Here is a 25467-nt window from a genome sequence, read left to right as displayed (position 1 = left end):
ACATTTACAAATAACAAAACAAAAATAAATGACAGGTCTAATGTGACAATTGAAAACTGAAATGAAGCTAAAAAAAATTAACGAGGCTCAAGCTAGTGCTTGAGGCCGACCATTGGAAATTGACCAACATGACATACTTTAATTTTATGCATGCCCGAGCCCAAACATCATTTGACCTAATAGAATGCTCGACCTCAACTCGACCCTAGCCAAACACGAAGTCAAAGCCATTCCTTAGCTCTTAGGTTATTTCAATATCGTAAAGTGACTAAAAAAAGCTTACAAATCATCCATGTCAACTTTTTCTATAGGTTTTATCATTGTAACTTAAATAGAGCTAAGTTGAGTCCTACTCTCAAAATCTCTTTAGCTCTCACACACAGTTCACGAGAAAACTTAGACATCCAGTATGTGCACGTTTTCTCTTTTATAACCATGTTTTTCTCCTCTTCAAACAAATCTATTGTTGGTGTCACATGACAGTCAAGTGCACTTATTTCTATCCAAAAACTGGCATCAACAATATGTAAACAATAACATTTTATTTACATAATTATGATCGGTAACACTTTTATGAATAACAATTAAGTATGCAAAAATAGCAAAATTTATTTGTGGCATACTCTTATGGTCTATACATGATTAACCAATATTTGCAACAATGTCTATTAATAATAGTATTTGCAAAAAAAAAAAAAAAAAAATTAAAATATCGTTATATCCTTCATCATTTTGAATCTAATTGCTACATTTGAAACTATCCCTTACAATTATTCGAAGTTAAATATGACCAAATTCATATGGTAGGGTCCATGAGTTTGATGTATGGAGAGATTGAATTTCTACTCCACAATCAAGGGCACATTTATTAAGGGACCAGGGCACGTGCCTCCTCACATTCGATTTTTTTATTTTAATATTAATTTTGGGGTGTTAGATTACAATATATATTAAATAATGCAAATCTTGTCTACTACATCTATTTTTTTCTTGGATTTGCAACCGTCCACAAAATCATAAAAAATTATCCTAAGAACCATAAGACGCTCAAATAAACTTAAAAAACATCACATGCTTCACTTTCTCATATCAATAGAACCAGATAATCAAATACAAGAGAACAAATCACATCACTTCATAATCAACATCAACACAAATTCATTATTTCTAGAAAGTTCACGGAAACACCATTCTTTAAAAGAATCGTACAATTTTAGTAGGTACACTTTCCATTAATATTAAAGTTAGAATTTTCATATGTAAATAGTTTTAGAGTAGAAAATGTTTCTAAAAAAATAACAATAAACTAACATTGGAAAACAAATTTAAAATATGAAATTTATAGAAAAAACACAAAACGAAAATTAGGGGATTGAAAAAAAATGTAAGAAATAAAAATGAAAAAAAATCCATATTTTAAGGAATTTAATTAAAAGACAAAATTTAAATGGATTTCATGTTTTCTCTTACCCGCCGCCAACTATGTCTAATAAAATCAGACTAAGCCCTAATTTCTCGTTCCACCTTCTTCTTCCTCCTCCTTCTTCTTCTTCTTCTTCTTCTCCTTCTTCTTCGTCTTCAAGCCCAGCTCAGTGCCTCCGCCGTCTTCTACTTAGTGGGTTTCACTGATTTCTTGTTGTTACTGGTAATTCTCTCAATCTTCATCTATGTCTTTATTTATATATTGGAAAACTCCATTTTGGATTTGTCTAAGGAAAGAAAGAAGCAATACCCATCGTCAAACAATGAACCAATCGTTGCTTTTGAACTTCCTTTTTAGTTAACTACAAGCTACCAACTTACTTTCCACCAATTACTTAGGTGGTGGTAGTGGTATAGCTAGAAGTTTTATAGTTTAATAATCCTTAAGGCCTTCATCTCCTCAAATGAAAATTTCCTTTTTTTTTAAAAAATAAAATTGTATGGAAGTTTCTGGACCAGCTTATATCCAGCTCAACTAATTTCAACACGGGAGGACTTTTGGTGTGAAGGAAACCTGTCGATATTAAATCCCAAATAAGTGACCGCCAACACTGTGCGAAGTTATGTTTTCTTTAGAGAATAGTTTTTGTGTCAAAAATGTTGGTTAAGTGGTTAAAAGAATAATTCTTGTATCTTAGTAAAGGGCCTAGAGGTAGGCGAAGGCATGTTGGAGACTGCAGAAACGAATGACCTCTGTTCCGTTGATTCCCAGCTAGTGTGTTTTTTGTAGAAAGGACTTGGAAGAAAGGCTGCACTTGTTTTTCCAATCCCTGTTTGCAGCTTCACTTATTTATTTGTTTTTTACAAGGAACAGATTTCATAGACGAATGAAATTTACGTTTGCTGCTTCAGTTTGATCCAGTCTCTCTTAAATATTTTACTTAATCTGGGTGTCTCCAAGATTTGTTCATACTTCAGTCATAGGCTTTCTATCAGCTCATTTATGGAACCCTCTTAGAATTTTGTGGTATAATTAGGTTTAATGAGTGTTCTTGACAACTGAATCTAACAGGGTCAGGATGTTTACCTATTAGAATAGTCTAAGCGTGCACTACTTGACCTGAAAACTCATGAACATAGAAAAAGAAGGATAAAGTTCAAATCAGGAAGGTCAACTAAGGGTATTAAAATTTCTTTTAATTTTTTTTTAATGCAAAATCACCATGACTAAGCTGTTGACTTGTATGGCGGGTTGAGGTGTACATTCGTTGAGCCAAACACCTATAGTTGTTTGAAACGACAATAATAGTAACAGAAGGATGTCTATATGTTATGTACACATGTTTGAAAACTGTTGTTGCAGGTCTGTGCTTTTCCAGCAGGATTTTATTTTTTTCTTTAAATCGGTCTCCATATTCATATTATATATTGCTGTTGCGTTCATCATGTTAGTGTCTCCAACTTGTTTTGAATTTCTGAAAATGATTGCTTTATTATATCTGTGGTGTGTTCTGTATGTTGTGTCTTATATTGATTTTGAGATTTCCTGCACGTAACATAGCTATTCAGATTGATGTTACATTAACTTACTCGTACTCATTTAGAATGTGCATTATATATTCCTTGTGTACCTATTTAGTGAATGAGAACTGAATTGTTTGACAATGAGTTAGCCAGCAACAAGATGGTGCTATCAGAAGAGGAAATCACCAGGCTTTTCAGAATTCGAAAAACTGTGTTTCAAATGCTAAGAGACCGAGGCTATTTTGTTGGAGACTTTGAGATTGACATGACAAGGGAGCAATTTAAGCAAAAATATGGTGAAAACATGAAAAGAGAAGACATTGTTATTAATAAATCCAAGAGAAATGATAGCAGTGATCAGGTATTGTCTCAGAAAGGGAATATTTAATTAGTATTTCTCATAGTTATTAAAGTTAAGTTACAAGAACTGCAAGTTTCTCGGTAATTCTCTTATTTGTTTACATCCTCTTGTAGTGATTTTGTTTTTTCCTGTATAGATATATGTTTTTTTTCCAGAAGAGGCAAAGGTTGGCATCAAGCCGTTGAAAACATATACCACCCGAATGAAATCGGAGAACGTTTTTAGAGCAATATTGGTCGTCCAACAGAATTTGACCCCTTTCGCCCGTGCCTGTATGAGTGAAGCAACTTCCAAATCATTCCACTTGGAAGTTTTCCAGGTGAAAATATTTTATGGAGTATTTTTATGATTTAAGTTTGAGAAAAACCAAACCACCACAAGTTAGAGAAGTAAATTAGATTCGTTTTGTGCACCACTAATTTGAGGAGAATCAAAGGAAACCCTCTTACTCTGGAAACTGGAAATCATCTTATACTTAGTTTGGTTATTCCTTGTTTTGCAAAATGAGAATGAAAAATATGGGGGGTTTCTTGGATTCTCTGGTTGAAGAACAATTAAAGGGTTAAGGTAGGGCTTGGTTTCTACAATATTCTTGCTCTTTTCTTAGTTCACTTGAAATATACAATTTTTATTCTTTTTCTTATCTCCATCTGTTGATGCAGGAAGCAGAATTGCTAGTTAATATCAAAGATCACGTCCTTGTTCCTGAGCACCAGTTACTTAACAATGAAGAGAAAAAGACACTACTTGAGAGATATACCGTGAAAGAAACACAGGTTGGCATTAATTCTTAAGAAAGTACAAAATTTGTGAGACTTATCTTAAGATCTATGTTGGATATTTCTTAAGAAAATATAACATATATATATATATACACATATATATGTGGGAATAGGTTATGCTCATGAATTCCTGATACTAGTTTGATTCCCAAATTAGACATAGAAATGAAAGAATACACTAGCATACAAAAAAAACTCACAAGTAGGGAGCTCCCTTTACAAAAAAAAAGCTTCCAACTATGCAAAATAATGTCTTTGTATTAAAGAGGCTTCAAAATCGAAGTCCACAAAGAAACATAAAAACAAACCAGGAGCCAAAAGTTTGATCTCTATCCACTTCCCCGGACATTCCATATTTCTTGTCCTGTAAAACGACGGTAGAGTCGTGTGCGTTGGCTTTTATGACCTCAACAAAGCCAGTCCCAAGGATGATTTTCCTTGGTCACAAATTGACATCTTTGTTAAAATAAAGTGGGCATGAATCATTAGATATCATCACTATTACTTCACTTATCACAATGCAGTCTAGAGGCATATGTCAGGCCACACCGTCTCCTCTTGTCTACGTCTATTCGTTAGTGTCTGTGTTTCTGTTTCTGTTGCAATATGAAAGGGATTCTTATATGATTTTGCATATTTGGTGTTAGCTACCGCGCATACAAGTGACTGACCCGGTTGCACGATATTACGGGCTAAAGCGTGGCCAAGTTGTGAAGATCATCAGACCAAGTGAAACTGCAGGAAGATATGTAACTTACAGATATGTTGTCTGAGTCTGTTTATGATTTTGTAATTGAAGATGTGACATTTGTATACACCTTGAAGTTATGTTTTGAAGTCTTAATTAGTGTTATAGTGATTGTGATATCTGAGGTGAATTGAAGAACTTTGGAACTTCTGTAATAGTTGGAAGATCAATTATATCTATTTAGGGGTACCTTTTTTGGTAAATTGTCCCCCTGGAGTGGAATTTAGAAATAGCCATTTTTAAATCAAAGTGATTTAAATATAGTTAGTGAAAAAATCATGAGTCGAGGGCACAAATTATTCATTTAATATATATATTTTTTCTTTTTAGAAAATGTTTATTTAAATATTTTAAGCATTGAAGAAAAGAAAGTGATTGATGTTATTAATTAAAAGTTGAATAAATAATTTTTCAAATTATTTCATTCTTAATGTTTCGAAGTCTTGATTTTATTTTTGTTGTTTTAATTTAATTATTTTCTTAGTTATTACTAAACTTTTCAGTATAATATTCTAAGAGTGAAATTTGGAATGAAGAATATTGTTTTATAAAGGATATTTTTCATAAAACCAAAATATTTACTGTGGGTCCGTCTTTTTCTGATACATTTTTTTTTTTTTTTTTAAATTGTTTTGAGTTCAAAATCATGTACCAATATCTTTTATATTTGGTACACATTTGTTGAATATTGGTATATGTTTAGATTTGGCTACAACCAAATTTAACAAATATAGAAAAAAATCTTAGCTAACTATCACTAAATTTAATAAATATAAAACATCTTAAAATAAATTAATGGGATATTAGCACACGATTCGTATACTAAATTAAAACGATGTCTATCAAACAATCTTGAAAAAAGTAGCTAAATTTAAACAATTTTGTACAAGCTCGTGTGCCAAATATATTAAAGTCCAATGAAATAGCTTATTAACGGAGACATTCTTTGTATCTTTATGAGCACGTAAGTTTTTTTTTTTGTTTTTAAAATTGTTCTATACACCGTGTAAATATTTTATCGCATATTTTTTTAAAAACCTCTTTTTTAAGTTTGGTGTTTTGATTGCTATTGTTTTCTTGGAAAGATAAAAGAACAAATTGATACTTTGTTTGTGTAGTTTGAATTAAAGAGAATTTTAAGCCAAAATTATATGCTCAAACTCCAAGTTGTTGACAAGTTGTCTGGAACACATAAATAGGTCTATAAAATATAAATTTTAGCTATAAATCTAAATCAATTTAGATGTATTTGTGTTTAGTAAATCCATAAATATATGAGGATTCAACCAACACAAACTTTCAAACTTATTATATTTATTGATTTAAATGCTTAAATTAGTGAATCTATATATAATTTTTAAAACCTCATCTAAGTTGGTATATATATATATTTTTTCTTTAATGCATCATTTCTATTTATGAACTTGATAATAGTTTTTACATTGGAAAGACTCAATATTAACACAAGAAGATTGAGAAGATTTTCTAATTCAAAGGGCAATGAATTTGTATGTATGATTACCATTATTTGAAGAAAAGTTGGGTCATCTACAATGCGAGCTATAATTAAAGATTGGTAATGGACGAGACGAGGATACTCTTGAATCCTATCCAAATCTCCACTTTGACTCTTACCCCACCTCTACCTTGAGTTGCCCCTAGATTTATATCAATCCTAAGTCATTGAACCAACAAAACCACAAAATTTGACTAACCGACGATTCGGTGGCGAAATGTCAAACGATGAGTAAAAAAAGAATAGTGAACATGAAACCGATTTTAAGAATTTGAGTGATTTTGATTGGGGTCTTGGGTAGTGAGTCTAATATGTGTTGGTGAAAGAATTGTGGTGGTTGTCGATTGAGTGTTGTATCATTGTTTGAAAAAAATACACACAAACATGCAAGTGAGATAAGCCAACCACATGCGACCAAACCGATTTGGCCTATAGAGATTTTCTAGGCAAAAAAGAAAAAAGAAATGAATCAACTCAGTTTGCTCATTTCCTACTTCAATTTTTACAGTTCAACTTCGGTTTTGTCCATAAACCAAACCAAACCGAACCGACCTGCGTACAACCCTATGGTCATCTGACCTAAACTCCTTCCCCTCCTAAAATAGCCTCAAGCCTTGGCCTTCACAAAAACAAATGTGGCAATATTTGAATGGGCTTAGTTTCATAGGATAATGCATATAGCCTAAAGCACAGAGCAAGAACTAACGGTGTTCTTGTGATTTATTTATCAAGTTCTAACATAGTAGAGTACAATTACAGCAAACATTACCCTTTCTCAAATTGCTTCTCCAGCTAAAAATCGCTGGTAAAAATCTAAAGCTTCACGTGGCTTGTACTCAGGTACGGTATGTCCAGATCCCTACACCAATACCATAGATTTATTGTCAAATATTTGGAAAGGAAATAGACATTATCTTAACAACAAGTTACATTATCACTTGCCTTGACGGTAAGAAAAATGAGATTGTTTTCGTAGCCTCGCAAGTACCTGTCATTCAAAAAGTAGTTCATCTTAGTTAAATTGTAAATTTTATTTCTATGATTCGGAAAAAATTGGAATTTAATCCTTATGATTTATTATTGGAATGAAATTTCTACCATTTGATAAACTCTTACAGTTAGTCTCTAACCATGTGGACAATATGCGGTTATTAATCAAATTATACGGACTTAATCTTGAGGCTGAATTGTCACTTACTACTTTGAATCATAAACACACTATTTTCAGCACAACACAAATTTGCATAAATTTTGTTCACACTAAGTTTTCTAACTAAGCATAGTTGTATAAAATTTGTATTTTCAACCGATTTAAGGTACTTTCTAAACAAGTTCTCTCATTAATTTCTCCCACTGACATTTTACTTTAACAAATTAAGGTCACAATTGTACATAACTTTTTACATGCTTATCATGTTTTGCATATCTAGTTTAAAAAACGCGAACATACTCAACAGTCAACAACAAGATGAAGATGCAAAAACCAAAAAACAAGGTAATGGAATGACAATAGTACCCGGCAACTTGTTCGTTCGACATCCATGGCCTCCATGGGTCGTTGACCTTGTATCCAAGTGATCGAACCCACGCTTCGCTCCCAGTGAATGGAACACACATATCATGATCGCCACTACCAGCAAAATGATAATGGAAGTCAGTTTCAGAAGATCTAAACCACTACAATCACACGAGGGGCAGAGAAAAAAGATTGTATATTTTGATTTTTCAGAGTTTTGAGGTTGTGTTTTAGCCAGATAGTTGGAAACATTTCAGTATCATTTGATTGCCTCTCCTCCTCAGACTAAGAGTGCTCTGTTATTGACTATATTATTCTGTGCAATTTGTAGTTACATCATGTACAATAAGCAATGTTTTGAATTCTAAGGTCAAAGTCTTAATTAGAATTAACAGAAAAGTTATCACCGTTTTAAATAAGTTAAATATTCTTGTTATTGATATTATGTCCAAGCTAAGTGTAAGTTGACATATGTCATATTTCGTCTAATATCTGCATATAATTTGCAGTATAATGGCAATGTCGACCTACTTCTTTCCATCAAAGACAAACCTATGAACATATAGAAATATTGATGAAAATGTTAACATCAGAACAGAATGAATACGCCTGATGTTTGTAACAATAAAATGGAGTACGTAATGGTACCTGTAAATAAGAGCTCGATATCCTTTCAAGGTAAGGTTTCTGTGGAATGGGATCATGCTTCCAGCATCATGGTCAAAATCAAGTCTATCAGTGCACAGCTCCCAGGTGCCCGACAAACTCTGTAGCCATTGGATAAACACCACAAATTACGGAATGTGAATTAAGGGGCGGCTTCTAAATATTGTGCGTGCTGATAAACTTACTGTGTCTGCATGGATTGCTTTCCTCACTGCTTCATTATTCAACCATGCCGTTGCAACTTCATCGCTCTTTAGACAAGACATCAATATTAGGTGGCATCAAGTGTAATTAATTTACCATCCTAACAAACAGTATAATTGGTGCATTTGGAGGTTAGTGATTTGGACCGGCAAACACTGCCTCAAACCATGAATGTGATGGAAACACCAGAAATAAATTGAAAAGTGAAAGATATTCTGACAGGCACAAACAAATGCCACCCAAAGAATGGTTTTTGTCCATTTCATCATGTAGTTGGCAGCCTATATGCAGTAAAAGAGTATGTAGTTGAATTCTGAGGAATATTTTTCTCCCAGTTTGACCATGTTATACGATTGGAAGAATCTGTAAGGAACAATAATGGCAACATGCCTCATAAAAGGATGAAACTTGGGTGATATTTGATGATGACTTATTTTGGAAGTTGACAATTTGGACTTGAAATCACTGCATTTATGTGGAAAATTTAGCGCTACTTGATAACGTTTCTTGTTCTATAAAATTATGCTTATTTATCCACTCACCTTAAATCAACTTTCAAAAATTTTATTTACAATCATGGCCAAATTATTTTTTCTTTAAAAAATTACAAAATAGTTTTAAAAATTGAGCTTTTCAATTAATTTTTTTATTGAGATTTAAAACGAAGGCCTAAAAAAAGTGGAGAACTAAACAAAGAAAATAAAAGGCTTCTCATGTCAATGCGTTTGTTCCAACTTCCACACTTCTCACAAATCAAAGCACAGAAACCATAAACTATAGGAATAAAGAGTCGAAACATGATCAAGGTACCATCAAAATCCCAAAAAAACCAAGGAACTGAACTTACAGTGCATGGAACTTCGAGGCTATCAAGAAGTTTTGACCAACTTGGAACAATGCCTGCTCTCACAGGAGCCCTGAGTGGCCAGGCTCGACCAAACATCCTTTTCCTCACAGCAAGTGGCCTCTCGGTCTCACCGAGCAATCGGAAGCTGCTTGGCAACTCGATATTTACAGTCCTTATCTTCTCCGGGGCATGGTAGCAAGGTTCCAAAATGTTGTATATGTTTAAGTCATCAATCAACTGAGATAAATGGAAAATTCTTAGGTGAGTTTAATATCACCATCCCATTCGCTTAGTCTAATAAATGAATTAAGTTTCAAGAACAGCCTTCATCACCTCATCAACTCTGTCAAGCTTGTCCCTACAGGCATTATCACTGGGTTCATAGTAGTTCCCTTTGCATGTTTCTTCAACGGCCTGAATATGGGTCAAGTTTGGAAAGTCAAATCACATATGATTGCAAGGATGGTGCATGACCAACCTTGAATAAGCAGAGGATCATCAATTATAGTCTCGAATAGCGACTCAGATGATAGGCCTCGGAAGGTTTCAAGATACTATCCAATGTCCCAGGTTCTAGTTTTGGGTTAAAAACCTCATTATTTAATCCTTGTTTCTCGAAGTTGGCTTTGAAGGGAATAAAGTCACACCTAAACAAGGTTTTCTTTCTTCTCAGGAGCAACATATGCAAGCGCCCCAAGAATTCCCCTTTCTCAAATAGTTCTTTCCTCCTGGGCATGGTTTGCTAATTTATATATTTTTTCTAGTTTCTGGAAACCTTCTAGAAAATTTGGCAAAGATTTACAGATATCTTAAAACTACAGAAAACGAATAAAACTAAACAAAATTCTATTTCGTATTTGGTTTTGTTGGTGATATATAATTAAATTTACCTTCAACCACCAGCTTAAGCTTTTGGATGAATTGGTGTTTTAATATGGTATGAGAGGAGGAGGTATAAGTCCAACCCGGAGAGTGTTGGTGATATATAATTAAAAAAGAACAAAAAAAAACTATGTGATATTTTGAAAATAGACAACGAATGAGTCCTTAATATTTCTCTGTTTCAAATTGTATTAGAGAGTTGATCAACCTCAAGAAAAAAATATTTTGTTACTTACTTATATCCAGTCTGAAGATGTAATTCCAGTCAAAGAATGAACTACACTCCAAACTAAGGAATCAACTCACCTGAAACAGCTCATCAGAGATCAGGCCCATCCCGTGGGCAAATGGAACAAGAGCATTTCCATCAATGAGATCATCTGCAACTCCATTTCCAACTAAGTAACCCTGCAAAAGCCAAAAGTGACTCTTTCAGATGCAATAAAAGAGAATATAGGCTAAGTTATTGGTATAGTCCCTACAATTTCGCGTCATTTGAATTTAAGTAGTTGGATTAATTTCCTAAAATATCACTATTTTTACCAAATCTTGATAGTTTTCTTACATGAAATGTTTTCTTTAGTCATGGTGGAGAGATATGATGAGTAGGCGTCGTGATCGAACAGTATAGGAATTTGAACTTGAAACAAACAGAGAGTAGGCTTCATAAAAATTAGTCGTGGATAAACTTTCCCGCTTGATCTTCTTAGAGTTCGTGTAGCTCATTTAATGTCCACATATATCTTACACTAAATGTATCTCATCATTTCTCTCCCAAGTGTAAGGAAAAAAGTGTCATATAAAGAAAACTACGACGATAACAACAAGAACGCTTCAGAAATTTAAACCAAAACCATAATGAAGCTTTTTAAACCATGGAGGCTAAGTTAGCTCAGAACATATGAACAAAGATGCTAATTGAACAAAAACAGTAAGGATATGTTTGGTTCATCGTTCATTTTCCTACCATATTTGGTTCATAATCCATTTTCCTATTATATCTTAAACATGTTAAATATAAGGTAGGAAAAAAAGTTTGGCACACTTGTTCTCGAAAACAATAATCCAGTTCAAGTAGCTTATACATAACAAAAATAAGAAATATAGTTCATATTTTTTTTGTTAAATTCTTTATTGTTCAAAAAATAAGAAATAATGGTTTAGGGCTATTGGATTGCTTAGAGTATTTTTAGGAGATATTATTATGATATTATTCTACTAATTCTTTTCTTAAGTGTATTCCTCATTTCGTATATTTAGGTTTGTACCTTTGTTAAAAGATTAATAAAATACATAATTATTTTCAAGAAAATAGCTACTGAAAATAGATAGTATTGGACAAGTTTAGAAATGCACCTTGAAATTCAGAATGGGCTTTACACCAGTCTCTAATCCTGTAAAATAAGAGATTCACAAGTTAATTTTGAAGAAGAAAGTATGTAAAACCAACCAAAGAAATACCTTTAAAAACTTGGGTGGCAAGAGTTGGCACATATATTCCTGCATATGACTCTCCAGCAATGTAAAATGGGTTAGGCAGGAACTGAGGGAACAGTTTGAACCACTGCCCATTATGAATGAAGAAAGCAAAGCACATCAGTATATTTTGGTTTAACAGTCATAAAACTAAACCATAAACGGATCCAAAACTACAAACAAAACCAATTACCTCAAGGAGAAACTTATGTGAATCAAGAGCAGTTTGCACATCACCGGTAGTATAGTCAGATTCATTTTTTGAATAAGAAAACCCAACTCCAGCAGGCGAATCCAAATATATGATGTTGGAGACCTTTAACAGAAAAACAAACAATTGCAATGTTTATTTTATTTTTACAAAAAAAAGTATATATATATATATTAAAAGAAAAACTGTTACACATACCTTCGACCAGCTGTATGGATTAAGATGAAGTGTTGGAAGGCCGCCCGGGGTGCTTGCTGCTTCAAAGTTGAATGGTCCTTCACAAAATAAACATAACAGAGAAACTGTTGCTTAAAAATGCCCATACAATTAACAGAGGTCTAACCATCTTTTTATTCGTAAATCGATTGTAATTCTATAATCAAACATCACAATCTGATTGAGATATTAGTGCTCAATTTGGTTGTGTTTGAAATTTATGTAAAACCCATAATTACTTGTTACTGCTAGAATAACAAAATAATAAATAAGACAAATTATATATCCAACAGTAATGATAACCGCGAGTCCAAATTTATAATTTTAGTTAAACTTCATTAAAAGTAATTTAAATACATTTCTGATTACATTATAATTAATCTATGATGAAATTCTATCTACACCAATTTTCACTAATTGGTTGGGACAATAAATGAATTGTTAGTTATAATAGTTTGTGTTTGGATGTATATTATTTTAGTTTAGATCATAATAATATGTGTTCGAACAAGAAAATAATTAATACTTACAAATAAAATTAAAATAATTAATACTTGCAAATAAAAAGAAAAAGATAGAGGTAACAAATAGAAAATTACCGTGAAGAAGTAAAGGGAATTATGATTTGATTTATTTTCAATTTTATCTTATAATACTTTTCAGATTTTCACTTTTACATTTAAAGTTGACATTAACATTTAACCCCTTCCAAAACGAATAGAGTAAAGAAAAATTTATATAAATAAAAGAAAATTGAGAGTATTTACATCCTATATAAAACAAATTCGTAGGACTTTGTATGGTGTAAATATCGTTTCGGTGCATGTAATAAGTTTGTTTCGTACTTTATTTAAATAATAATGTGTCAAATTATGAATAGGAGTATGACAAAGAATATATCTTGATTTTTTTTTAATTTGATAATTTTTAATTAAAAGTTAGAAACAAAAGTTTACTTTATTGAAAATAAGTGACCCACGAGTGATAGTTATTAACGGAAAAGAACTAATAAATTTACTTAAGTTGACTAAAATATCTGAATAACCCAGACTTAATAACTAGAACTAAAAAGGGAGGGTATGTTTTCGTTATTAAAATCAACATTGTTCTAAGAGCAGAAGGAAATATAAGATTTACTAAAATATGTGAACTAAAATTAGAAATTTGAAAGTATAGAGAAAAACACTAAAAGTGACTTTAGCTGAGTTGTTGTTTGAACTCAAATCTCTGACTTCAACTTCCCCTCAAGAAAGAAAATACTGAAATTAAGAACATATCTATTGATTTATCGACACAGTATTTCCTTTTTTTTTAATTTTCTTTTAATGGGATATTTCGAAATTTTCAAACAAGAACCCATTTCTTGTCCACACGTTAAAAATAAATCAAGAAAAAGAAAGATGAATGACTAAACAATCACAGGTTTAAATGCGTCGAACAAGAAGGCAAACAGAAGTTCAAGTTCGAGATCGTTCAAGAGAGAAGATGGATGAAGAAGAAGAAGAGACGTACCGTGTTCATAAACGAATCCATCGAAACTGGAGCATCCAGGGCCGCCATTGAGCCAAAGAACCACCGGATCTTCAACCGGATTTCTCTCCGATTCAACGAAGTAATAGAAGAGATTCCTGCCGTGCTCCTTATTGATTTCCACATACCTTCAAAATCGAAACGGATAACATTGAAATTCGAGACTAAAAATCTCTAGAAACGGAATCAAAATCATGAAAGTAAGATGAAATTAAAAATCCGCACCCAGAGTAGTGCTTGGAAGGGAGAGAACCGGAGAAACCAGGGAGATGTGTAATTGGAGCGGAGTTGGCTAATAGGAAGAAGAAAAAGAGGAGAGGGATTACTGAAATCCTTGAATTTCCCATGGCCGTCAAATTGGGAGCTCGAACTTCAAAGCAAGCTTTGATTGGTTTGTTGAAATTACAGCGGAATTTGTGACGCCATTGGTTTGTTTTTATACCCAACGTGTCTCACCGCCATTTTTGTGCGAGCTTATTTGTTAGCGACCAAAAACATTACTTTTTTCAAATATGATGATCAAAATGCACAAACCTGAAAGTATACTTCCTCTTAAAAATACGATAACATACAATTTCTCCAAGTTTAGCAATTTTAACTTTGTAGTTTCTATGTTCGAGTCATAGAAGAAGATGCAACTTGTTGGTATATATATTAACTTTCAATTTTTTTAAGTCGTTTTTAGTATAACTTTCATGTTCTCATGATCTATCTCATTTAGATGTGCTATCAGTTCATTTATGTTTCTCTCCTAATGTCGGACATTACATGAATGAAGGAATACAAAGCATACTGAAAGGACTCGTGTTGGTTTGTGGAGAGACCTTTCACTCTAATAAGCCTTAAGAATAAGGATGATGCTAATATGGGAATGTTGGAGATCCGAATTCCAAATCCTGGATATGAGGCGTTGCACTGCAAATAATAAATTTAAAATCAAAATAACATATAAACATACCTATTGGAAATTTGAAATTTAAAATTTAGAAAATATTTAAATAAACATACTAAATATTTAAATTTAAAAATATCAACATAATCTACAAATTTAAATATTGAACATCAAAATTATATTAAACATGTAAATACGAAAAAAAAAAAAGGCCTAAATAGAAAAGAAATTTAAGATAAAATAAGAAATTCAAAAATCAAATAATACATAAAGTTAAATTGAAAATTAAAAATTAAATTAAATAGAGAAATTGTACTCAATATTTAGAAAAAAACAGTTAATAACATCTAGTTTTTGCATACTATGAATATGACAAAATTAGTAATATCAGACAATTATTATAAGGTTATCATAATTTTTTTTTCTATTTTTGCTTCAATCCCAATTAAATATATAAATATAAAAAGTTAATAAAGAAAGGAAAAAATAAAGCAAACCAATCAACATTAAACATATATATGAAAAACTAATAATGGAAGGAAAAAATAAAATAAAAGTTAAAAATATTATTGAAAAGTAAATATAAAAATTTTCATAAAAGAAAAAAATATACAAAATCATATCTGTTGAAAATTGAACCAATGAATTATATGACAAAAGTTATTTCATGTCTACCTAACAATGAGTCATCTATAAAGTTTAGGAAATAAATGAAATCAAATAAAATAAAAACTAAACTAGAAGAAACTATTCATATAGTTATTAAATTTTTGCTCAACTTTAATAAATGTTCTTTAAAATTCGAAAACAAAAAATGTAAACGATTATAAATCACTTCCATTTCTAAAATATTGAGAAGCAGAAACAGAAAATAAAAAATAAAAATGTTATCAAATAGACTTAAAATGATAAAAAATGAAAGTATACCCAATAAACATTTTAAAATAATAATGAACAAAATAAACGAAACTAAGAAAGTTAGTATATATTTAAACCTTAATCTTATTAACAAAAGTCTTAGTTAAAATATCGATTTTACCTCTATATTTATCAAATATCTAAATTATATATATATATATATATATATATATATATATATATATATATATATATATATATATAATTTTAATAAATTTTAAATTTACTATTTTCTTAAATAGAAAAATGTTATCTATGGATATTTTTCGCCTTAAATTTTAGGAAGATGTGATCCTACAATAAAATATAGGAGAGCTTCGGCTAGTTTATTTATTATTCAGTTTGGTTCGGTTTAATAGTGGATCAAATCACACTAAAAAAAATTATAATTTAAATATATATCAAATCAAACCAAACTACAAATATACAATTCGGTTCTCACCGTTCTAATATAATCAATTGTTCAATTGAAAAATCGATTTCATTCCTTGTAGTTTTAAACCAAATCAAACCCACACTTAAATGAAAAAAAAAACATTTGTTTAAAATAGCGTTTGAATATCTTCTTTTAGTACAACTATGAAGAAATTTGACCCAACAATTTTAATGAAAATTTAATATCTGACATGTAACGATATATTATAAGATAGCACACCAATTAAATAAAATATTTGCTTAACTTACGAGTAAAATGTTTAAAATAATATTCAAATTAAACAATGTTTTCGTTTTCTTATTAAAATCTTGGACTAATAATTGTTTACGTTAAACTTTCAATTTTTATCGATTAATACATTCTTTTAAATTTGAGACTTACCATGGTACCAATTCCTTTTTCAATGCTATGTTAGTGTTAAGTTTTTTCTTTAAAAAAATATTGTATTTCTTTTCTTCCTTTTTTGAAATATTACAAAAGGTGAAATGAATTTGATGAAATATTTTTTAGAAAGAAATGAAATCGTTCAAAGCTTTGACGTTAAGAGATCATGAAAAAGAGCAAAAGAGAAAAAGGGAAGAATATGATAAAGTGATTGGTGCCTTGGGAGACAAGTTGAAAGGTACGTTATGATGAGCTTCCAATTCATGCTTAAAACGTGGCCAATATATATTGGTTCGTTCAATTTCAAAATGTTAAATTTTTAATTCTTTAAGCGAAGTGTTTTGATTAGATGATAAGTGAAGTAGTTGATATAAAAAGTAGATTAAGAGGAGAAGATGTAATTGTTCGAGATAGAGAGGAAAAGAGAAAATTTATTGATACATGTGTAATCTTCGGTATTTATATTGAAGTTAAGTTATAAAATAGAGTGGTGAAGAGTACATTAGGAGAGGAAGATTGAGCTATTCGATGAATATGAAATGTCGAAATAGAGGAGGAAAAGTCGAAATATTGAACGGGAGGAATTAAAGTTCAATAGTATTTACCTTGGATTTGGGAAATAACATATTAATTATTATTAGTGATTTTTTCTAGAATTATATGTTGTTACTGCAATTCTTATGTGTTCGTATTTTTTTTTCAGGCATTAAGAAGTGTGGCCAACATTGCAAGAAGAACAATCACCCAAAATTGTGTCATCCTTGTGGCACACTTTGGATGTCGAGTTGGAATATTTTTTCTTATGAAACTTTCAACTTTTTAATGTATTTTTAATTGATATTATTTAACTCTGAACTTTTGAATTTATCTTTCAATATTAATGAAATTGTTGAACTTTCAACTTTTGAATATATTTTAAAATTTTAATTGACATTTCTACTTCGTTCAATTATTAATTTTTGGATGTATTTTTAAATTTTAATGGACATTCATATTTTTTCTTGATTATTAATATTTTTATGATTTTAAACTTTTGAATGGACATTATTGTACACTTAGAATTTGAAAAGAATATGAAAATTTGGGTTGAAAGACTATAAAAATAATAAAATTGAATTCTTACACTTATATAACTAATAGAGTTTTTTTAAAAGAAGTATAACTAAAAAAAAGCCAATCCAACTTGGCTCAACCTGAATTTTTTGGGTTGGGTTGACTCTTGAATATTGAATCGATGGGATTCAAATTTTGCCAACCCGATCACTTTGGGTTGGTCCATATTTTTTCTACAACCCAGTCCAATCTGGCTTATGTACACCCCTACCCGCGATAGAATACGTCTTATGCGGATAATAATCGCTAATGTCCACGACATGAAAACATTCTTGGAGATACCTAACAAGCTTAAATTGGACTACTGTATAGTCATGCTCGAATATAACACTTGACTGCTCGTCGATTTCCTTCGTTTGTCCTATTTGTCTATTGGTTCATCTGCTTTAATGTATTTGTCTTAATTTCTTTATCTACTGTAAAAAAAACTTTATTTTATAAAGCTTTTGTATATTAATAGGAAAATAGTAAAATAAATTAAAATATTTACAAGCTATAACAAAATTTTGAATTATATCAATGATATTCTTCTTTCACTGTAGCATATCAATGATAAAATTTGCTATAAGTTGTAAATATTTTTTTGTAAAATTTGATATTTTTTAAAATTCCCCTTAACAAAAGTAACATATATGATCTCAAATTTTAAAATAGACATTTTTGTTTTCAAGGTTGAAGAATAATTTTAAACGTGGGTGAATTAAAAGTGTCTGTTGATCGATAAATATAAGACGACATGACATTATTGGTTGTTGGGAGACAGGTAAAAATAAAAGAGAATCTTTATGATATGGTCGTTCAAAGTGTCAAGCATGCTAAAAACATGTTCTTTTTTTAACGTGACTTTTAGAGGTGTTTCCAAGGATTCAGCTTGCCAACAGAATAATATTGGTGTCACTAACTTAGTTGTTGAATTGCTAAAAATTAATAACTCAACTCAACTCTCGATTCTCTATAATAGAAGGTTTCTAAAGACTCAACTCATCGACCAAAATTAAATTTAAATTAGCCATTAAGAAATTATTCTATATTCATGGTGTTAAATTCCATTCTAAATACATTCCAAAAAAACAAAAACAAATAATACGTTATGATTGAATTGGATGATTTAGTAAATACAGACAGAGAAGCTATTTAGATATGGACGAACTAAATTGAAATCAGATTCAAATCTTATAATAAAAATGTAAGATTTTGAAACGAAAGGACTGAACGGAAAGTATGAAAGAAAAATAAGGATAAAAAAAAGTATTTTCTCTAAAAATTAAGAAAAAATTTGAAACTCTTCAAGTTATTTAATTACCCACAAAATTTGATTGAAAGAAGTGAATAGGATTGGTCCGTTAGAATTATATGAATTATTTGAATACCCTTAATTTGGTGAGCATCTCAAGAGAATTCTTTATCCAATATTTCACCTTTTCTTTAGGTTATCTTATCCAATAATTTCACACCCTACAAAAATTATTACTCAAATATTATTATGAAAACACTCTTTATATTTTCAAATCTTCTTTAATTTTAATTTTGGAGGAAGAAAAAAAAATTACATTTCACCCGTTAAGTTTCTTTACAAATTGCACGTAAAATTGAAAAAATTTCACAACCTTTACTTCCATCTTTTTAATTTTTTTAAAAAAGTACAAACACCGATTGAAATTTAGACTTGAGACCTCTTGATTCTTAGGTACATATAGATAACACTTGAATTAAATGCTTGAAAATGTACCCTCGTTACCTTTTTAGTCCCCAAGTTTTGAAAAATATGTGTGTTTGATTCTTGAGTTTTAAAAATGTATCTTTTTAGTCCTTAGGTTTTAAGAACAGACATTTTGCTTTTTGAGTTTTCAAAATGTACATTTTTAGTCTTTAAATTTTAAAAAATAGAGGTTTCAAAAGTTTCTCAAATAATTTTATACTTTTATTTTAAATAATTGATTGACATTTTAAGTTAGAAGAATAGTTTCTAAAAATCATATTTTTCTAATTTTAAATATCATTTTTTCTAAAAAAAACTTTTTAAAGCTATTTATAAAAATTCAAGGACTAAAAAAGTATAATTTAAAAATTCAAGGACGGAATGAATCTATTACTATAAACATAGAGACTAAAAAGACATATTTTAAAACTTTCAAAAGACTAAACACCCATATTTATCAAAACTTTAGGATTAAAAAGATAATTTTTTTCCTATATATTTATATAAGTTTAAATAGTACATTAGTCATCCCTATATTTTACTTCAGATCAAGCATAATTCCATTGATATTCGAGTGGATTAGTAACCACTATTATATGGTTTTGGTTCTCATATTTATATAATGTTCATGTTCGTTACTGTGTACGTACGAGCTCGTCTTTTTTTCAAATAATGTTTCTATTTTTGCCAAATATTCTTAAGGGACATTTTTAAAAATAGCAAAATAAATTAAAATATTTACCGGCTATAGCAAAATTTCTATCGTGATAGAATTTGATATAAGTTGTAAATGTTTTGTAAAATCTACTATTTTTAAAAATTCTCTTTTTCTTACCCATTAATTTTAAGCATCATTAAATTTTAAAGTTTGAGCATCATTAAATTTTAAACTTTAATTTAGTTGGTGTTTATTTTTCTTTACAATAAACCTACCTTTTAATATCAAACTTGAAATTTACTAAATTCAAATTTACTTCATCTCAATTAATCTTTTTAAAAGCAAGTTGACAGTAATTATTTCGAAAGTTATCGTTATCTGGAACGAAGATTAAACTTATCATATTTTTATCAATTTTTCCGATTACATATACTATGGGTTGATTTTGAACAACCTTGATGAAAGTTGTTTAGATTGTAAGAGACAAAAAGAGAGAAAAGAGTGTTAACCTTGATTTGTACTACACACTTTAGTCCCCCACTAAGCACCTTATGTGTATAAACATCAATGAATATTTAAAGGAATTGGTGAAAAAGCAAAGAACTTTGATGTCAATTTTCAATCCCTAAAAAAACCCTAAGAATTAAGCATTGTGGGTCCCCATAAAATGATATCTTTTCTAGTGGTTCCTTTGCAATAAAAATAAAATAAAGTTATAGAGTGATCTCTTCAATCTATTAAAAAAGAAATTGAAGTCCCACCTTTCTTTGCTTGTAAATAGTGTCAAAGTATTATTACAAATTAAAATTCTCATTAACTTTCTTTCTAAACATAGCTTTTGAGGAGTACTCCACCAATGTAACAAAAACTTATGAGTACAAAATAAGTTAGCTTTGTTAGTCATCAAACAAACTTTATCACTTTCTTCACAAATTTTCATTTGTGGAGTAAAAGATAAAGGTAGAGGTATGATACTAAACTAAACTAAATTTAGAAAGAGAGTGCATTCATTTTTATCTTCATTATTGCAAAGCATTTGAAATGGATAGAGATGAAATAAATGAGTAAGAGAGAAGTAAAACATCATACCTACTAGTAAAAATTAATCAGGTCAAAATCAATTTATAAGCTCAACCGACGTAATTAAGTATATGTTACTGCTAACAACCAGGAAGGTTTATGTTTCGATCTTAAATGTATATTATACTATATAAAAATGCATAAATTCATAATTAGATATATTTTGTAAATTTGTTAAGATCATTTTAAGTATTATGAAAACTTCGGAAAAAATTATATTAAAAAGTGTGACGTGGATAAGTTTGAACCATTTCTTAAAAATATAATTGCAAGTACCACTAAAGTATTCTAGAAAACTGTCAAGAAAACACGGAAATAATTTGTGAAACTAAGATCTAACAAAACTGAGTAACTTATCGTTTATTTGTAGTAAATATGCGCTATGCAAAAGCATTTGAAACGAAGAGAGAGATAGGGTGAAATGGGTATAAGATATATAGAGGTAAAACTTACATACTAGCAAAGACTAATTTAGCCAAAATCAACTTAGTTCAACTGACATAAGTATGTGCTACTATTGATGACAAGGAGGTTAATGCTTCGATCTTTAATTTATGTTATATTACCTTACAAAAATGCATATATTCGTTATTAGATATATTTGATAAATTTGTTAATATCATTTGAAGTATTATGAAAACTTTTTAAAATTTTAAAAAGTGTGACATGGCCAAGTTTGAGCCATTTCTTTTTAAAACGTGGAGAAAATATAGTTGCAAGCATGGGTTGATCTATTAAGGGACCAGGAGGTCTGCCTCTTCCATTCTCGATTTTTATATTTTAATATTAATTTTAAACTGTTAAATTACAATATATGTTAAATAATGCTTTATTTTTATTATATTCTGCATTTGGTATAGTGACTGTGCTCTTATTTATCTTTTGTTAATAATGTTCTCCTATATATGATTTCTGGATACGCCACTGGTTGCAACGACCCATACAGTATTTATAGAAAACTTTCAAAAGAATCCAGGTTAAATTGAAAATAGTTGAACTTAACGTATCATACAAAAATAGGTCACTTCAAATTTACTTGTTATAAATATGTGTTATGCACATGAAATGTTGAAGTTTTAATTAACTAAGGTTTTTTTTTTGTACAAATGAAGGTGGGTGAGTGCACTAATTTGACCATGACTACTCTAAAGAGTTTCAAATGGAGAGAGATAAAATGAGTAAAAGAGAAGTAAAAAGTATATACTCGTAAAAAGATTTACGATTAATCAAGTCAAAATAAACTTACCTCAATCGACATAAGTACGTGGTACTACCGACAACTAAGGATGTTTATGTTTGATCTTAAATTTATGTTATATATTACAAAAAAAAAAAAAAGCATAGATACATAATTAGATATATTTTGTAAATTTGTTAAAATTGTTTGAAGTATCGTGAAAATTTCAATTTTTTTTTTTAAAATGTATGATATGGACAAGTTTGAACCATTTCTTTAAAACGTGGACAAATATAGTTGCAAGGACGACTAAAGTATTTCTCGAAGACTTTCAAAGAAATTTAAGTTAGATTGAAAATGGTTCAACTTAAACGATCATAGTAAACCCACACAATGAAAATAAAATAGTGTAGTTTTAACTTAAAATTTTCTCTCTTTTCTTTAGTACAAACGAGAATTACTCATATTATTTGATTTAAGAACTTGTTAATAAAAAATATATATATTATCAATTTTTGTTCCCTTTAGTTGTGATAAATTTTTAGTAGAATGAAATAAACATTTTCAATTACATAAAAGTTGGTTGACACCAACATACTATCACACTACTACAAAAATAGAATTATTTGACGCATCTTTTTTTAAGATAAATATTAATTTGCTTAACGCATTTTAGAGTAAGAATTTTTTTTTTACAGTTTAAAAGCGTCAAGCTGAAATGTGTACTTGACACTTTATAAACATCAAGTATATGAGATCAATTGATATATTTTACGTTTCAAGAATTTGTTTAATTCTTGACATGTATTACTCGTTAAGAATATTTAACTTTGACACTTATTATCTATCAAATGAAAGTTTTTTTTTACACTAAAAAATTAACAACTGAATTAATTCTTAATACGTTTTGCATATAAAAAAAATCAAATGAAAAATTATCCAATTTGAAATATCCATATGACTATATTGCATATGTTTTGAAGTCCAACAATGATATACAACATGATCAACTCAGACAATACATAAACAAGAATATAAGTTTTTCATCAACTGAACTAAGTTTCTTGAATCAATCCAAACTTTCGATAAAAACGAACTAACATATTGCATGTATAATCTTGAATGTTGCTATACATAAAAAGAGTCCTTTGTGAATGTTTCTAATTATTGTTTATCTTTTAAGTGTTTCATGTCTCCAACTTTTTCCTCTACAAAATTTGCTCTCATAGTTTTCTTTTGATTTTATTTATTTATTTATTTTTGTTGTCACTCTAATATTAACATTTTTCTTTAAAATTTGTGTAACTTTTCTAACTTATTTGATATATTTTTTAAAAAAACTTTATTTCTCTCTCTCTAAATATTTTCTCAATTTTCAGTAGACAACGCAATTTCTCTAAAAAAAAAAAGAAAAGAAAAATTAATACGATAACAAATGTATGTTCAGAGTGTGACTACCACTTTTTCAAATAAATAATGTCACATTAGCGTTAATTTTATTAATCGAACTTAAAAAATATCTACTTTAAAAAATGTGTGTAGAACATATTATCTAAAAAACGCAAATGTTTAAACGACTCGATCTCGTAAAAAAAGCATTTATTAAAAAGGTAGGAAGTTAAATAAGTAATTGAAGATTCTCCACTATGAACCTACTTAGAACATTTTCTTAAAAGTGATAAATAATGACATTTTCATCCCATTAAAAAACTAATTTAGCTGTTTCTAAAGTTGATTTTGCAATTGAACTTATTTATCATTGATAGATGTTTGGTTCTCAAATTTGGTATGATGGGCTAGGCTTGCATGGCCCATGGTTTTCGGGTACTATTAATTGGGCCTTATGTTTCTAGGCCCACACATAGTTTCAAATGTGAAAAAGTAGTAAATCCATTTTTCATATACCAAAAATTAAAAAGTAAAAATATAATATTTAGTATGAGAGAACAATATTTGCCAAAATGACAATTTATGTTAATCTGATCTATTTTCTTGGTCAATCTATGCTAAAATCAAACAACCATAATATCAATTTAGAGTAACATTACATTGATATCATTGTTATATGGTAGTCTATCAGAAATATTACTTGTAGATGCTATATCCGTGATATGCTTCTATTGCTATCGTTGATAGATATTACAAGTGTTAGTAATATAAGAATATCACTAATAGTAGCTATAAAAAATATCAATTAATAGCCTAATTAAACCTTATCATTTCAAAATTGATATATTTACTAAGGAGAGAGGTTACTTATAAAAATATCTTACTAATGATATTACTTATAGTTGCTATCAGTGATATCCTTCCGGTGCAATCATTAATAGATTATGTCATTGATATGATTTTAGGTTGATAGCAATATCGTTGATAAAAGATATTAGTGATAGCAACTTGTATCACATTTCTTAAATTTAAAGGTATTATTGATAGGAGTTCTAAAGTTTGCCAAATTTTCTCGTCTCACTGTTGTTATATTTTCAATATTTTACAAGATTTAGCCATTAAAAAAATAGCTATTTCCAAAATGTAGCAAAATAAACCAAAATATTTTTAAAATATTATAGTTTATCTACGGTAGACCGCAATAGATAAATATAGACTACTGTCTGAGTATATATTATTATGATATATATAGATAACGATATATTTTGATCTATTACAAACATGTTGTGATATTTTACTATATTTGTGAATATTTTCAAAAGTTTTGTTATTTAAAATAATTTGTTCGACAGTAATAATAATCTATCATAAAAATAAAAAATATATTATATATTTGTTAAATGATTAATGGTAGTGTAATGATAATGATTAAGATAATCATCTTTTTATACCAACGTAAACATTAAAAATTTAAACATCAAAATATAATAAAATTGGAAGTTCAATACTGTGTTTTAATTATTTAATTGCCTTTAAATTTGGGTCTCTTTCAATACAACTTTTTTTGTGATTGCACTTTCAATTTTTTTATTATACTTTTCCTAAAAACTCTAATTTATTTTAATTTAATTTTACTCTATACTTCCAAAAAAAATTCCTTCAACATATTTACATTTCAAGAAACTAATCCGTCAATATTCTTGAAGAAAAACAATAAAGTTTGACACAAAAAAACTCGATACTAAACAAAAACTTTTGAAACAAAACCATGCTTGTATTTCAAAAAATTATTTATTTTAAGTCGTATTGAAATTATCACA

The 25467-nt window shown here is 29.3% G+C and overlaps 2 protein-coding genes across 3 annotated transcripts; one reads left to right on the top strand and one right to left on the bottom strand.

Annotated features, from left to right (window-relative positions):
- Positions 1-1486: 1486 nt before the first annotated feature.
- Positions 1487-5067, top strand: LOC101217931 (DNA-directed RNA polymerases II and IV subunit 5A). 2 transcript variants are annotated; one of them, XM_004148896.3, is made up of 5 exons: positions 1487-1645; positions 3096-3307; positions 3444-3626; positions 3970-4083; positions 4737-5067. In XM_004148896.3, exons 2-5 carry the CDS (start codon positions 3107-3109, stop codon positions 4860-4862), a joined length of 624 nt encoding a protein of 207 aa, XP_004148944.1. In that variant the 5' UTR covers positions 1487-1645; positions 3096-3106; the 3' UTR covers positions 4863-5067. The 2 variants fall into 2 exon arrangements, with proteins under 2 accessions (XP_004148944.1, XP_011659238.1); XM_011660936.2 differs by having other exon boundaries at positions 1488-1645; positions 3100-3307.
- Positions 5068-6809: 1742 nt separating this feature from the next.
- Positions 6810-14387, bottom strand: LOC101217226 (serine carboxypeptidase-like 20). Its single transcript, XM_004148893.3, has 14 exons — positions 14127-14387; positions 13884-14029; positions 12354-12430; positions 12138-12260; positions 11930-12032; positions 11825-11862; positions 10775-10876; positions 9920-10000; positions 9587-9823; positions 8721-8786; positions 8518-8636; positions 7870-7983; positions 7296-7341; positions 6810-7212 (listed from the first exon to the last, which is right to left on the bottom strand). The coding sequence occupies exons 1-14, from the start codon at positions 14246-14248 to the stop codon at positions 7129-7131; spliced, it is 1458 nt and encodes a 485-aa protein (XP_004148941.1). The 5' UTR covers positions 14249-14387; the 3' UTR covers positions 6810-7128.
- Positions 14388-25467: the final 11080 nt, after the last annotated feature.

This window comes from Cucumis sativus, chromosome 7 (assembly GCF_000004075.3).
Source record: "Cucumis sativus cultivar 9930 chromosome 7, Cucumber_9930_V3, whole genome shotgun sequence".
Taxonomy (NCBI): Eukaryota; Viridiplantae; Streptophyta; class Magnoliopsida; order Cucurbitales; family Cucurbitaceae; genus Cucumis; species Cucumis sativus.
Note: the sequence above shows the minus strand (reverse complement) of the source record. Positions and strands in the feature narration are given on the sequence as shown.

Bases quoted from the DNA above. Each gene is read 5' to 3' on its own strand.
- LOC101217931 (XM_004148896.3), top strand. From the start codon at position 3,107: ATGGTGCTATCAGAAGAGGAAATCACCAGGCTTTTCAGAATTCGAAAA. The intron at 3,308-3,443 runs GTATTGTCTCAG...TTTCCTGTATAG, and splicing joins GAAATGATAGCAGTGATCAG to ATATATGTTTTTTTTCCAGA. The intron at 3,627-3,969 runs GTGAAAATATTT...CTGTTGATGCAG, and splicing joins TCCACTTGGAAGTTTTCCAG to GAAGCAGAATTGCTAGTTAA.
- LOC101217226 (XM_004148893.3), bottom strand. From the start codon at position 14,248: ATGGGAAATTCAAGGATTTCAGTAATCCCTCTCCTCTTTTTCTTCTTC. The intron at 11,863-11,929 runs GTATTTCTTTGG...CTTATTTTACAG, and splicing joins TGCCACCCAAGTTTTTAAAG to GATTAGAGACTGGTGTAAAG. The intron at 7,984-8,517 runs GTACCATTACGT...TTTTGCTGGTAG, and splicing joins TATCGAGCTCTTATTTACAG to TGGCGATCATGATATGTGTG.